The 16,012-nt window shown below is 36.4% G+C and overlaps 1 protein-coding gene across 1 annotated transcript in view; it reads left to right on the top strand.

The window, feature by feature from the left end:
• The first annotated feature begins 12,895 nt into the window (after positions 1-12,895).
• The window catches only part of LOC113235984 (kinase suppressor of Ras 2), a 70,051-nt gene continuing 66,934 nt past the window's right edge, over positions 12,896-16,012 (top strand). Inside the window, exon 1 of the mRNA XM_026471908.1 lies at positions 12,896-13,120. Coding sequence (XP_026327693.1) covers positions 12,896-13,120 — 225 coding nt within the window. The remainder of the gene's footprint in view (positions 13,121-16,012) is intronic.

The following is a 16,012-nucleotide window of genomic DNA, read 5'->3' as shown; positions in this document are numbered from 1 at the left end:
TAATTGATTAACGTCCAGCACTGCGTGTGTGTGTGTGTGTGTGCTTGTGGCATACGTTTTTAAAGGCGTGTGTAAGCCCTAGCGATACAACCTCCACGTCTGACGGCTGAAGCAGGACTAAAGTGGACAGGGGGGAAGCGTGGCGGCTCGACTAGTATGGGCGGACCGCTTGCGAATTTAGGTATTACCTTCTTTTTCATTTTTTGAAAAAGTACCGATAATACGTTGAAAAAAAAAATTTTGTTTTGTTATTACTCAAAAACTGCTGACCTTCTATGTGAGTATTTAGGGCCGTATTAAGGGTTTGTTTTGGATATAAATAACTTCGGATTTTTTTCTTGTCGAGGAAACTAGAACTAATCGCGTTTCTAAAGAGTATGATTTATAGAGAGAACCCTTAAATACCTTACACATTAATTTTATAACTAAAGCTTTAGTAATAACGATACAGCAAGGGATCAAACGATGCAATTACGTATCGCTGCCTCGGCGCAGTCTTTAAGCAATTTCATATCGATAAATGAGATGAACCTCGACCGTGGAACCTTCTTCGAAGAAACTTCGAAATTGGTATACAAATATGGAATATTGACATGCAAAAAAAATTCAAACGTATTGAGACCCTCCTCCTCCTTTGTCGCTTAAAAAACGGTTTTCAATCAAGTGCATTTTAACTTATTTGGCGTATTCTTAACTGAATCGATTACTTAAACAAGTTACACTATCAATTTAAACAATATGATCTAACAACTGAGGCAAGTCATCGGAGGAGAAGCGGGACATACTGCTTTGTTAGATCAAATGGTTTAGGTATTTACTATTAAACAACGGTCTTACAAAAAATATACGATACACCCAAAGGACATTGGCTCAAGAATGTGCCAATTCGTTACACGATAGAATGTACTTTATCCGATCATATAAAATCCTGAAAACAGGCTTAAATAACAGTCTAAAACGAATTATTTAAGAACATACATATCTATCTTTTTTATGGACAGAATTATTTCTCTCTAAGCACTACAGAGAACCTGCTAAATTTTGGTTTTCAACTGAAACCCTATTAGTTATTAAATTCACATTTATCCCAAAGTTTGCAAATTGTCCAGTGGTTTATCGACACGCCGCCGGGCCGCCCGTCGCACCGTCAGGCGTCATCGGGCACTTGTCGACGTCGGATCTGTGTCAATATTTTAACTTTAACTACCTCCGTGGCCGAATGGTTACCATGCCGAACTGCCACGCAGAGGACCCAGGTTTGATTCCCGGGCCGGGAGTAATAATTGTATGGCCTACATTTATTTCTCTCGTGAATTTGGGTGTAATATGTGGTTGTCTATATATATGTTCATGGTACCCGCGACACAGGGTTTCCCTAGAGAGGGGCTATGTTGAGTGTGTGCATTATTATTATTATTATATTAATTTTCAGTGCGCAGATTGCGAGACACGAGGTGCAACCCCCCATACTTCACCTCCTATAATCGAGGTTCGCGTTGTAAAAAGTCAAAAATAATGTCAAGAAATTTTGCTATAGCATACCCATTTGACTTTCTTAAAAAATGATGAATCACGCTTGCTACACCCATGGGACGGAATGTAGGGCGTGGAAGGAACGTGGTTTGAAAATATAAAGGTAAGTTGAACGATGTATTATGAAATATTTGTGTATAAAGAATCACAAAAAGTTTTTGCAATAAATAGAGACACAATATCTAAAGGCATGACATACATATTTGCACATGAACACAAATCTAGTCATAAGTAAAAACGCGTTTCAAAATTGAAAAAAAAAATACTGAGCGAATCTTATTGCGATTAATGTGGTTTTTTTTTATGATATCAAAAGAGACAGTCGACGGGTCCGCGCCTGTCCATGGCAGTAGCAGAGCCACTTAAGAGCTTTAAATCGCAAAGATCTCAGGGTGACAGGCGCAGTGGCGGTGCCCCTCAGATCTTTGTGATTTTTAAATCGCATTAAACGTGTCTTGTTAATTCTATGTGAAAGTCTTGTTAATTCTATGTGAAAAATATTCAATTGTAAAACTTAAAATATTAAAACAAGAAAAAAAAATATTGCCGCGCTTCGTTAGGTAATCGACATTCCTAGTTATATTATAAATATATGTTTATGAAGGCACCTAATGCTCTGAATAATACATGCATTAAAGCAGCCATATTCGACAATGAGCGTGGGATTATACTCCAAAAAATATTCCGCCCGCGTCAAGCGCGGTTTGGTATATAACTGCGGTGTACCAATTTTTCGCAATCGTACTGCCTTGTTGTGATGTACGGAGGTAATTTGATCACTGGCCTTGAAAAATACTTTGCTTTTAAATTTATAAGTTCTTAGAATGTCAAAGTCAAAGTCAAGTCGAAGTGTAAGACCACCGGTCGTACTTCTTCCTTCGGTCGAAAATGAAAATGTCAACAGCGTTTTGGACTAAGGAATATCCTACAATGGCAAAGAAATAAAGATATGATATATTGCTTATATTAAAATGTTCATTCAAGACATGAGAAAAAGGAATGGACTCGGGGGAGCGAACCGCAGAAATATGGCTTGCTTGTTAGTTTTTTTTAATTTTTCAATTTAGTTCCACCTTCACTTCATTCCTCCTTCGGTCGACCAGAATATACGTAAAACTATCCTTATGTCATTGATAATATCACTTATTGGCATTAAGTGATTTGCTTCCTTCTGAAAGCGTAAGGCAAAACAATGTAATACACCACTGCGTTCCCGAAAGCTGCAATTTGAGGAAACATTTGGGACGATAAATATCTAAGTTGCAGAGTCAAACAAAATAATAATGTTAGAATAAAAGTAAAGTTTAACAGGCAATGTTCGAACTCTTATATTTTTTCTCATCTCACCAAACACGTCCACCGTTCATGAACTCGTAAAATTAATCATCTAAACCTACGCAGGTCGCACATTCACTCTAATATGTATCCACATTTACAAGCACTTCGCATATCACTTGCACTTTCACACACATCACAAACAATTACACACACATCACATGCACTTTCGCACACACCACATGCACTCAATCATCACACACACTCTCACACACTTACAATTTTTTATTTTTTTTAGTTATCACTCTTTTTTCCAAATAAGTATACACGTAACTTGTTAATATAGATTTATAAATATTGATCAGAATTTCTGGAGGTGGAGGCCTGGTGACCTAAAATACAGGGCATCCTAGTTTAGGCTCCAGCCTCTACAAATTTTCCTATCATGTTTTTTACTTTAATATCTCTTATGTTTACTTAAGTTGTTACAAATTTGTGGAGGAAATAAAGAATTTACTTACTTACTTACTTACGACCTCGGTGTCCTAGCGGTTAGTGGTAGACACTCGATGAATAGGTTCCGGGTTTGTTTCTTAGAAGGACCAATTTGGGAAAGGAACTTTTCTAAATTGGTTCTGGTCTGTGTGTTCTGTACAACGCCCCCGAAGTTAATTTCGTTGTTCTAGCGCTCATAGTCATGCTCATACAGGTTCCTAGTTTGAGACCAGGTCCGCAAGTATGCTAATAAAGCTAACCTAGTAAGAAATGTTGAATAATTAGTAGACTACGCCATTGAAGAGCAGAATATCAAAATACAATACCAGAGTAGTTGAATAGCAGTTCGATGGCTAGCCACTCACAGTAGCTACTCACTACTCTTAGCTGTTAGCAGAATACCAAACGTACGAGAGCCTGCCATTTGGCACTATCAACGCACAACCGAGATGATTTTAACTTAGCAGACTTGGGGCCCTGGTAATTGATGTGGTAGTCAAGCACACTGTATTCAAATCTAGAATGAACGAGGAATATTTTGAACAAATACGTACCATCGTCGGTCACATTGTCGTTTGGCATCAGTTGAGTTGCAGCCAGTGTGGGTCATTTTTTCATTAAAAAGTTTTGGATAAAATATCATTCATTGAATCTCTCATTCACGTGAGAAGAAAGAGACCGTCATAAAAATTTTCCATGTGTTTTCTCGCTTATGTATAAAATTTTTATAAACGACCAAACACCTCAGCTGGAAAAAGCGCAGTATGGTTGTGATTAGTAAAACCTATTGTGATCGCCTTTACAAAACAAAAGCCTTACCAAACGGTGCTACCAAATTGATAACGTAAATAAATAATGGGGTCACCAAATAATGGCATCGCAGAACGGTGCGGGAACAGGGATCGTTTGTCATCGTATACCGACAATGGGACCGGAAGTGAAGGAAAGTGGACTATATTCGTTGGAAACGTAAATGTCTAGCTGGGATTTCGAGAAAAATTGGTTTTGACGTAGCGCTTGCTATTAGCAATTGCTATAAAGTGAATGCATGGTATTTAAGGGTAAACATAGGTGGAATAGGGTCTGCCCCAACTTCCACCTTATTTTTTAAAGAAAGTGCGTATTTGATCTCCATGTCACCTGATTGAAAGTGACGATGATGTTAACGATGGAGCATACACATCTCGTCTTGAAAAGGCCCAAGTTATGGCGTCCAGGGAATAAGACTGCAAGCTGGGAATAGTCGTTCGCTATACAAATGTTGAAGCGTAACGCTTCGTGAGAATGCTTGGAATATCCACAACACAGGGGTACCCTAGTCTACGTCTAGTCACTTGATAATGGAAAGCGGAATCAAATCACGCAATTCCATCGCACACTCTCCGTGATGTGTGCTGTAGAATACCGATGCAAATTTACGGCGATGTTCAAGGCTCTGCAGATTCGCCTCTACTAAATCCGAATCACCTGTAAAATTTATCCCAGTTATCTACGCCCAGGAATAGACTGTATGCCTGCGATTGTACATCCGAGAACATACAACCCAAGCATCTTTAAGGTGCGACTGAATAGGCATCTTTTTGGCGAGCTCGTTCAATCGTAGACCCTATCCTTGCTTCAGGCAAGCAAGTCCATTTACTTAACAAAAAACCAGTACTGAGTTTACAAGAATAACACGTCGCCATAATATAGCTATTGATCAATGACATATAAAAGGATTAAATATGAATAAAATGCGCTCTACAAAGTAGAGCAAACGTATGATTGATTCCTTATTGTAACTGGGTCTTTTCAAGGCGAGTCTGAATAGACGACATACTAGGCAAATCGACACAACGTCGGCACAACGTCGTTTAGCATCATGTGATAATGTGGTCAAATGTTGCTTATAAACTTGTAAACAAAACAATGTCCTCTTGTAAAATTGTAACAGGATTTGGCGAAGAAAGGCGCACTCTCGTACTCTCGCACTCTCGTACTTTGCAATTCAGTTTAAGTTTTCTATAGACATTGTTAACTGAAGAAGAAACGGAAATTCTTGCACGTTGGAGTACCCTCAGGATGGCACTTTGAAAGCTTCTTTTGGATTTTCCATATCCATACACACGTTTACAAATGTTATAATATAAAGGATGAATAAATAAATGCATAAATAATTTATTTGGACTCTAGCTATATTGCGGAATATTATGGAACAAATTTCATCTAAATTGTACTTGCAGCTGAGCTATAACGTCATGAGAACAAAGAGAGAAGTATACGCTTGCGGTGCTGACAGCCAACCTCACTAATTTTAGAGGCGCTATAAGAATAATTTATACTTTGATATCAAAAGTCAACAAATGTGCAATAGTTTTAAGGTTCAAAATTAAGCAAATCCGCTTTTAATAGAATAAAAATTACGAAAGCAACAGATCATCTAAGTGAAAAATTATATCACGTTTTTTTATTACTGTTTGATCCAAAACAAATCCATCCAATAAAAGAATTACGCCGGGACATTCAATTAGCTCATTTTTTCTGCGAAGGTCTCTCGACCCTCTCTGTCCATTTCTCATAATCCCTTTGAGGCCTCTATACTTTATTCAATCCGTTTTGACAGCAAAATAAAATTCATATAATGTTCATTGTGTTTGTCTAGTTTCATTTAATGTTCAAAATTTGCGGAATAATAAGCTTGTAATTTCGTGATGGCTCATTTTCATACCTAATGAAAGCGATAAGTTCGATATAACCCAAGACTCTATATAGGTATAATAAACATTGAAAATCACTTGAAACAATGGGTTACAGCGACATCCCTTTATTAACTGCCTCCGTGGCCGAACGGTTACCATACCGGACTGCCATGCAGAGGTCCCCGGGTTCGATTCCCGGGCCGGGAGAAATATTTGTATGGCCTACATTTGTTTCTCTCGTGAGTTTGGGTGTAATTTGTGATTGTCTATGTGTGTGTCTATGGCACCCGCGACACAGGGTTTCCCTAGTGTATGTGTAGTATGTTGAGTGTGTGCGTTATTATATTATTATTATTATTATTATGTCCCAGTCGATTTGTAATCAGCCTGAATTTAATTGGGAACTAGAATCAGGAAATTATAATCTAAATTTGAAAATAGATCTCGATATCGATATCACACGTTGTTATTTGTTTATAATACGGTTAGAAACCAGAAAATTGTTATTTTCTTCGATGTCGATTATCAATCACTACTAATGTCATTTTGGACAGTTTAATGGATCTTTCAATAAATGAGAAAGAAACGTAGAATCTATTGTATCTTTTCTTTGGATTTCTTTATATGTATGTACGAGCCCTGTACACTTGTACCTGTACCTGTTGGCTCGGCCTGCGGCGCGTGGTCGGGTTTAGACGGCAGGGTGTGCTTTTGCTCTTCGGTGGCACAGCGGTTAGTACTATTGGCGCTTGATGAGAAGGTTCCGCGTTCGATTCCCGATTTGGGAAAATTTAGGAAACGGACATTTCTAAGTTGATTCTAGTCTGGGTATTCTGGGATATTACCCTCAGAGTGATCGTTGTTCTGGTATTCATAGTACAGGATATCCCCTAATTTGAGTCCAGAAATTTGGTGTGATTGGCATTTTTTTCTCCTAAATACTTTTCTTTGGCATAGCTTCCAAGTTTTCTTGGAATTTAATAGAGAGATGATCGAGATACAACAACTCTCTCTCTACTACATCGGTAAGTGTTCTTTACATTTTGAACAATTTTGAAATCTTGTACTCGTAATATAGTCTCGCGTACTATCTACGTATGGTGGCGTGCGGACGCTTCTGGCTTCGCCCGAAATTGTGATTGAAGCCATATTGAAAAAACCATTTTCAGTTGAATTAGAGCAAATTTTTATCTACCGCCAAAAAAGTTTGTATGGGAGCCATATTGAAAAATGGCAAAACAGAAATTTTTACCTCAAATTATTATTCAATACCCATAGAGACCCCGACACGCCGATTTGCAGTCGAATTAGAGCAAATTTTTATCTGCCAGGTGAATATACAAAGACAAATATGGACGTTATTCCAATGAAATAAAAATTTAAATTAGACTATTAACTCATTTTAATAATTTTAACTTATAAATATCTACTTGTTCTAAGTGTTGCAACAACTTATTTCATGTTTTCATGAGAATTAAAAAGAAATATCTGTAAAAAACTATTTAAGAATTCATTACCGGAGCCTGTTCTACTCTGTACAGTTTACAAAATTGTGATATTAAAAAGAAAGTGACCTGTAGAACGCCAAATAGTATTTAGTAACTAAACATTGGACTGATTTTTCATAAAATATCAACGAAACATTTTAAATTTGGCAATCATAGTCTACATTTACACGACGTTTAACTTTTGACACAGTAAAAAAATCATTACCAAGACGTGTTTGCAACTTTCAAGTGAGCGAGAAACACCTTTGGTCTTGCCGCCGATCATCGCTAATACTTCTGTGAACATTAGTTTACATTAGTGTGTCGCTGAGATTCTGCGAGATAGACCTCACGTTGGCTTTCTCGCCGAAAATTAAACTCGAAGTCATTAAACAGGTGTTTCAACCAGTTCAAGTCTCATTACAGGATTGCATATAATTTGGTACGTGCTCACAATATCTGATTATTTATAAAGTCAAAAGATTAACATATATTTCTGTTACTTAAACAGACTAGATGGTAGACCCAAGTGCTAGATACAAGTGACTTATTGTACAAAACAAATACATTTCTCACTCCCGTGACCTTCATTACCGTCGTTTTTGGGATTACGGGAATGAACCAAAAGTTTCGGTAATGAAATGAATGTTGACTATAATAATATTTTCTACAATTTTCTATTTCCTTAAATACACATTGCAGACGTCATGACATGCCCAATCAACACAAGATATATTGGCGCGAAGAAGATTAGCCAAGCGCAAACGCAACGCCGTGCTAACAAAATGAAGAATGATACGCCATTTGCAAAACAAACGGAAATAATACGATATTTAAAGAGAAATGCAGAAAAGCAAATGAATAGTAGAGATGAATTGACACCACGTGCACTCTGAACACTCTGTATACGTGGTGTCAAGAAAGACTGAGGAGATTGAGGATAGTAAAAAATATCAAGAAACAAAAAAAGTCAAACAAAAAGAGATTAAACTTTTGGATACAAAAGGTAGCAAACACAAACAACTTGAAAAACAAGGATTAGATCCACTTGCACCAGATCTGTCTTCATCATCGCAAAAAAGGACGAAAACACGAGTATGAACATTTCTGAGAAATTGTTTCAATTGGGAGTAAAATTAAAACGACTGAGGTACCAATGAGACAAAAAGATAAAACTACTGAAAAATGTTGTAGGAGATGTGGAAAAAGAGAATAAGAAGTTGAAGACTTTTTACATATATCAAAAATAATATACAAGTCTCTAGAAAGACTGAAAATCAAATAGCTGGAAAAATTATAGAAAAAAGAACCGAATGCAGTTTAACAATAAAAAAGAGACAGTAATTTTGGAAAGTTGGTATAAATTATTTAATTACAATAATAAGTAGTAGAAACTAAACTAACCAAAACAAAAGAAAACGAAAACCATGACGATACTAATAAGGGTAACATAAAAGGAAAAGGTAAAGAGAAAATAGAAAGAAAAAGAATAGATTATTGAAAATAGTGTTTGAATAGTACTGGACGAATATATTATAAAAATATAAAACTTTTAAATAAAGCGATTTTCCAACATTATATTCTAATTTTGGGTTTTAAACATTTATTTTGTAAATAAAAAAATAGCTATGTTTACTAAAAAATAGTTATTAGCAAGGAAAATGTTAATTGTTATATTGTTACTAGTAATATAATTTATACACATTATACGTACACGTACACACAAACGCACATGAATACACGCACGCACATATATTCATTACATTTTATGTCTTAGAAAAATGGAGACTGATTGTAGTAATCCAATTAATAATAATTAGCAACTAAAGTTCCTGATAAAAATTTGGTGGTGCATATGTTAAAGTTTTCTTGCAATTTTAAGTTTTAAGTTTCAGTTTTTAGGTTTAAGTTTAAATTTTATATTTGTCATTATGAATAGAAATAACGAAATAATAAAAAAGTTATTTTTCACACTTATTTACACAATTTTCTTTTTTTTTATATGCATGCATATGATTACAGTAACCTTATATTTCATTACCTTATCCTAAAAAAAATAATTTACATGTAATAATAATAATAACGCACACACTCGACATAGCCCCGCACTAGGGAAACCCTGTGTCGCGGGTGCCATGGACACACACATAGACAACCATAAATTACACCCAAACTCACGACAGAAATAAATGTAGGCCATGCAAATATTTCTCCCAGCCCGGGAATCAAACCTGGGACCTCTGCGTGGCAGTCATATAGTATCCGATCGGCCACGGGAGGCAGTTAGGCAGTTTGTCCATTCTTCATTACCGTAGCTAGACAAATTTATAAAAACCAAATATCGTCTTTAATATTGATTGCATATCTGAGCCTTTGGTAATTTTATTTGTTTGGGTACATGCTCAGTCCCATACTATTTTCAAAAATCAATTTAATTACATTTTTAAATTTGAAAAAATTTTGCGCATTTATTGCTAAACTGTAGAAACACCCTGTCGCCAAAAAAAGTTTGTATGACAGCCATATTGAAAAATGGCAAAACAGAAATTTTGACTACAAATTATCATTACCCATAGTGACTTCGACATGCCGATTTGCAGGCGAATTAGAGCAAATTTTTATCTGCCGCCAAAAAATTTTGCATTGCAGCGATATTGAAAAATGACGAAAAATAAATTATGACCGCAAATTATTATTAAACACCCATAGAGACCCCAAATGCCGATTTTCAGTCGAATTGGAACAAATTTTTATCTGTCGCAAAAAAACGCTTGTATGGCGGCCATATTGAAAAATGACGAAAAACTAATGTTGATCATAAGTTATTATCAAGCTCTTCTAGACCCCCACATGCCAATTTTCATAGGGATCAGACCAAACTTTTTTCTGCCGCCAAAAAACGCTTGTATGACGGCCATGTTTGAAAATGGCGAAAAACCAATTATGACCACAAATAATTGTTATCAAACACTCCTAGAGACCCAAACTCCTAGAGACATGCCAATTTTCAAAGGGATCAGAGCAAATTTTATTCTGCCGCCAACGAACGTTTCTATGGCGGCCATATTTGAAAATAACAATCTACAAATTTTGACCACAAATTATTATCCGACACTTCCAGAAATTTCAATATGTTTTTTCAGCCGAATCAGAGCAAGTCCCTTTCGGCAGCTATTTTTAACAAAAAAAAAATAAAAAAATGCAGAAAAGAAACTTTTGACCCCAAATTATGATTAAGGACACCTAAACACTCTCAGCATGCCAATTTTCGACCGGATCGAAGCAAGTTTTTCTTCGGCCGCCATTTTGAGTTCGCCATTTAGACTTTTTTTTGACACAGGCAGTTAACCGCTGTTACATTCTATGACATTCATTCCAACACCTCCTACCTATCTCTAATAGTTACCGTGATAGAAGACCTTGAAGTTTGTATGGCGGCCATCTTGTTCGAACATTTTGTACATCCGGCGGAAATTGACCAGGGTGTACCTCATAAAAGTGCACAAATATCTCCACATATTATAATTTTTGCAGGCCGTTGATCACTCTTTCATATTTTCCACATTCAGGTCATCAGGACTGATTCTTTGCTTTAGAACCTATCCGCGTACAACGGTATAAATATCTATTTTCCGCCATATCGGGAAGTATGCGTTCTATTTCTGTCAGTGAGTAAGAACTTGTAGCTTTATATATATAATAGTAGTTTATGTGACTGTTACATAATGGCATTAAAATATGAGTGAGGGTTTATGAAACTCGCCTGGTTCCATAAAAACATCTCACGAGTGTTTTAATGCCTAATTATGTACAGTTACATACACTGCTTTATCTACACACATATTATAAGCTCTCTGTGATGTGCTCTGGAATCGCATGTTACGACTGGCGAAATGGCGGCAAATAAAAACTTATCTCACGCATGTCACACAACCGTAGTTTTTATTTTTAATTCATAGACGAACTAAAATCGGCCCCAACTATCATATCGTTCGATATCAAGTAACGTGTGAAGTTGTCAAAATTGTTTGCTATTGATATTTCATTTCGAATGAAACTTCATTTCGGCTGATATTAGAATTGAGGTCCAATTTTTCAGATATGTTCGAAATTTGAATGTAATAGAATTCGATGTTAATACGAAGCAATAATAACGTTGTCACAGATAAGAAATTTGTTCTAACAAAACGATTTACCCTTATGCACGTCGTAATTAGCGGTTTTTGAACACATTATAGCGAGTTTATGATATGTGTGTCGATAAAAATAGTTACAATACAAATTGTATAATGTGTGCCAGAAAATCATACAAATTTCCTGGTCTCAAACTAGGGAATTCCCTGTATTATGAGTACCAGAGCAACGGAATCCATTCTGGGGCATTTACCAGAACTCCCAGACCAGAACCAATTTAAAAAGTTCATTTCCCAAATTGGTCCTAACGGGAATCGAACCCGGAATCTCGCACGGAAGCTTGCACATTTGAACTTATTACTGTACAGTCAAGAGCACATCAAGCTTGACACTTTGTACCTTGGACCGTTCTTATCATAAGCGGTAAGTTATTATTGGTAAGTTGGATTTAAGTCTTATGTGTCATGCTTCACGTGCTCTTGATCCTACCAAATACAGATGTAAAAAGTGTTATATAGTACAAAACCCTAAAAGTAAATTTTTGGTAAATTTATTATGTTTTGTAAAAAGTCATGGAACAAAAGTTGTTCTTTATGACGCTAGTAATGTAGTCCTGGGTGGTTGTCAGTATTTTAAAAATAACCCTGTAGGTTGCTTGGTATGAGACTTTAATATTTAAGTTATGAACATATTTCGCGAAAGATTTGCAGCAATACCTCTTGCTAAACATGAATTAAAATATAGTGATGAAACCTCGTAATTCATGCATAACTCCTACATTTGTGAAAACAAAGGATGTATAGGTCTCTTGACATGTAACAATACAAGTACATACATTCACTGTGTCTGGTCAAACATAAGACAGATGTACAAACAAGTTGAAGGTGTATTTGCACATTTGCTCCCATGCATTTAACAGACTAAACTAGACGTAGCTGTAGAGCTCCTTGTGAAAGAGTTTGTCCAGATTAGTACTGTCACCTTACCTATTTCTATCGCCAAGCAGTGATGTGAGCATTACTGTGTGCTAAAAAGGTCTTTGACCTCGTAGTTAAAGACGTGTTGCTCAGAAAATTTGCGGCCGTGGGTTTTGCTCCAAACCTACTATCTTTTTTCGCCGATTTCTTAAAGACCGCAGACAACTTGTGCAAAGATCTGGTTTTCGGTCTAGGAATTTCTTTACTCACTCCGGCGTGAGCCAGGAAAGTAACCTGGGCCCAATGTTAGTTTTAATTATGGTGGACGACCTTCGGACATGTATTGGGGTCGATCGATCGATAGATAGGTCGGTCGATGGGTCGTTCGATTGGAGGGGTCGATGGATCAGGCAATGTATCGGGCGATTTATCGGGCGACGGATCAGGCAATGGATTGGGCGATGGATCATGCGGTGGATCGGGCGATGGATTGGGCGATAGATTGGGTGATGGATCGGGCGATGGATTGGGCGATGGATCGGGCGATGGATTGGGCGATGGATCGGGCGATGGACCAATGGACCGATGGATCGGTGGATCGGTGGATCGGTGGATCGATGGATCGATAGATCGATAGATCGTTGGATCGATGGATCGATGGATCGATGGATCGATGAATGGATGGACGGACGGACGGATAGATAGATAGATACAGATATTTTTCGTATTTTTTAGTATGTCATTTTTATATATATTCTGCCATATAGAACCACTACCAGAACCGTTTTAGTAACAATGGAGCTCCTTGCGAAAAAGTTCAGTCCAGGGAAGTACTGCCACCATATTTGAAGGGGTGCTGGTGACATTAAACTATAATTGAAACGGTTCCGTTGACCTAACCCTCTCCTAAGTGGATACTCGTACCAAACAGTACAAAGCCAATGATGTTTAGAGTTCTTAGGTTTTCGCGATTATTACACAAGTTTCGGCTCCTTTTACTGGTCCCGTTGCCACGGCTGACTGAGATGATAAATCTTCAACCAGTTATGACCAATATTAATGCAAACCATACTATTTTCCACTACCGTTATAAAATGTATTAATGTAAATGTCTTTTTTTTTTAAATTTTTAACAAGCGTTTTAATTTACACTACGTACATTAAAAAAATATTTTATTTTACTTTAACAATACGATTTTATTTATTTTTTTCTCATAAAAAGGAAATTAGAAACAAATTAAAACTTGATCATGCTGTACATAATTAAATTAAATTAAAAGAATTTAGAAAATAAAATACGTTCTCTATCTGTAGATAGATAGACATTAAGGGAGAAATGCTAATTCGTTTGCTACATCTTAGCTCCTCTTTTGTGTTGACCGACTTGAATCGAGGGGAATTGTCTTAGTTTGAAGACATGCCCTGGAATAACACAGACTGATAAACGATTGAGATATCAGAGATATTGACTCAATTTACTTGCACGACGTGGCTATTTTAAATTTGCACAATGCAAATGTATGCTGTCAGATTTCACAAAAGTGTTTGGTAAGAAACTGCGGATAAAGACCTCGGCGATGGATAATTGTACAACTCGTTAGAAGTTTAATTGTCTCAATTGAAGACTTGGTGAACAAACGAATTAAGCGTGAAATAAGACAGATCTAATCCATCATTATGATCAAAAAAATACTCAGCTCTATGAAGAAGAGTTGTGCGGTCAGCGTCATATTATAATGATGGATTAGAAAATATAATAATAAAATTATAAAAACTCTTCACACACAACATCACCCACAACTCTTCTTCATAGAACTGACTATTTTTTAAATCATAATGATGGATAAGATATGTCTTATTTTACGCTTAATTCGTTTGTTCACCAAGTCTTAAATTGAATAGAATAGAATAGAATAGAATAGACATTTATTGCAACGCCACAACACATAGATACAAAAAAAAAATATTGATACTACTTTGACAAGCAAAACAAAACAAAAAGACGTAATAAACAAAATTAAAATAAAATGAAATAAGACAATAACAAACAAAGAGCAAAACAAAAAATACTAAATATAAAAACTACAAATGTTGTACTGTCATGTGTGCGGTTGTGGCGTACGCAAAAGGACTTCATTCAGCTTATGCCACAGCCGAAATTGACTGTGGCGCTGGTTTTAATTGAGACAACGTCAACAATCTACTAAAATATCATATGATAATTATTGATAAAAATCACAAATCTTTATATCCCTCATTTTGTTTTACGTTTTAGGAACATTCACGGACTTATTACCACTATAGTTAATCACAAAAAAGAATATACACCATATACAAATTTCCTCCGTTCCATTTTTTATGATCATGAAATGGCGAATCGAAGAAGTCATGCCTGATGGTAAGAAGTAGTTTTAGTAGCAGTAGAGAAAATCTTGTGAAAGAGTTCGTCCAGGGAAGTACTGCCACCTTCATTACTAAGTTCCGGTTTGGAAGGGTAAGGGTGCTGGTGAAATTATAGGCACATGGGACTTGTCAAGTTATGTTTCAGGGTGACGGGTTAAAAGCTCTAAGTAGAACTGCAACTGTTACGGACAGGCGTGTCGCTTACCACCAGGTGCACTACTTGTTCGTCTCGTCACTTCTGTACTATAAAAACAGCACTCCTACCCAGAACAATTGCAGTGCCACTCAGAGCTATAAATGGCAAAGCCCTGAGAAGCACTGCAACAGTATAGCGTCATTAGTACCAGGAACAGGTACAGCAGCTTTAACTTCAAGTTAATGTATCATGTTTCTATTGTTGTTTTCAAAGTTATTCCTTGACGTTGTATTTATTGTGACATATAAATACAACAATATGAAATGATTATGTATTATATTCTAACAGAAACGAGTTGCCAAAAGTAGCTGAAAAGCCTTTATGCCTTACGATCGTTCGTAATAAATGTTGTCCAAACATAAAATGAGCCTCCATCCATTATAAAGATTTCAAAGAGACAGATTATCCTCCAACGGTTAGGGAATTCTTGAGCAAAAAGAAATGGCTGAGATGTAAAGGGAATCTCATTTTGGTAATATTTGTAGAAATTACAGGCACATGGGACTTGTCAACTTATGGCTCAAGATGACAGGCGCGGTGGCAGTGTCTCCCAGACCTTTGCGAATTAAGGTTTAAGTGGCACTGCAACTGCTATGGACAGGCGTGTTGCTTAACATCAGGCACACTACTTGTTCGTCTTGTCACTTGATATCATAAAAAAATTGATAGCTTTTAACCTGACAGTTCATTACGAAAAGCTATAGATTTAGATCAATCAATGTTGTATACATGTATACACTATTATTAACACTTTTATAAATGGATCACTTATACCTAAATGGACAAGTTCCAAATGGACCAGTTGTAAATGGAATCTTTCAAACGTTTCAATTGTCATGGTTGTTTATAACCTGCAAATTCATAATGAAAAGCTGACGATTGAGATCAGCGTTG

The sequence above is a fragment of the Hyposmocoma kahamanoa genome, unplaced genomic scaffold (genome assembly GCF_003589595.1).
Source record: "Hyposmocoma kahamanoa isolate Upper Pololo Valley unplaced genomic scaffold, ASM358959v1 88, whole genome shotgun sequence".
NCBI classification, from domain to species: Eukaryota; Metazoa; Arthropoda; class Insecta; order Lepidoptera; family Cosmopterigidae; genus Hyposmocoma; species Hyposmocoma kahamanoa.
The sequence above is the reverse complement of the archived record's forward strand: the minus strand, read 5'-3'. Positions and strand labels throughout refer to the sequence as shown.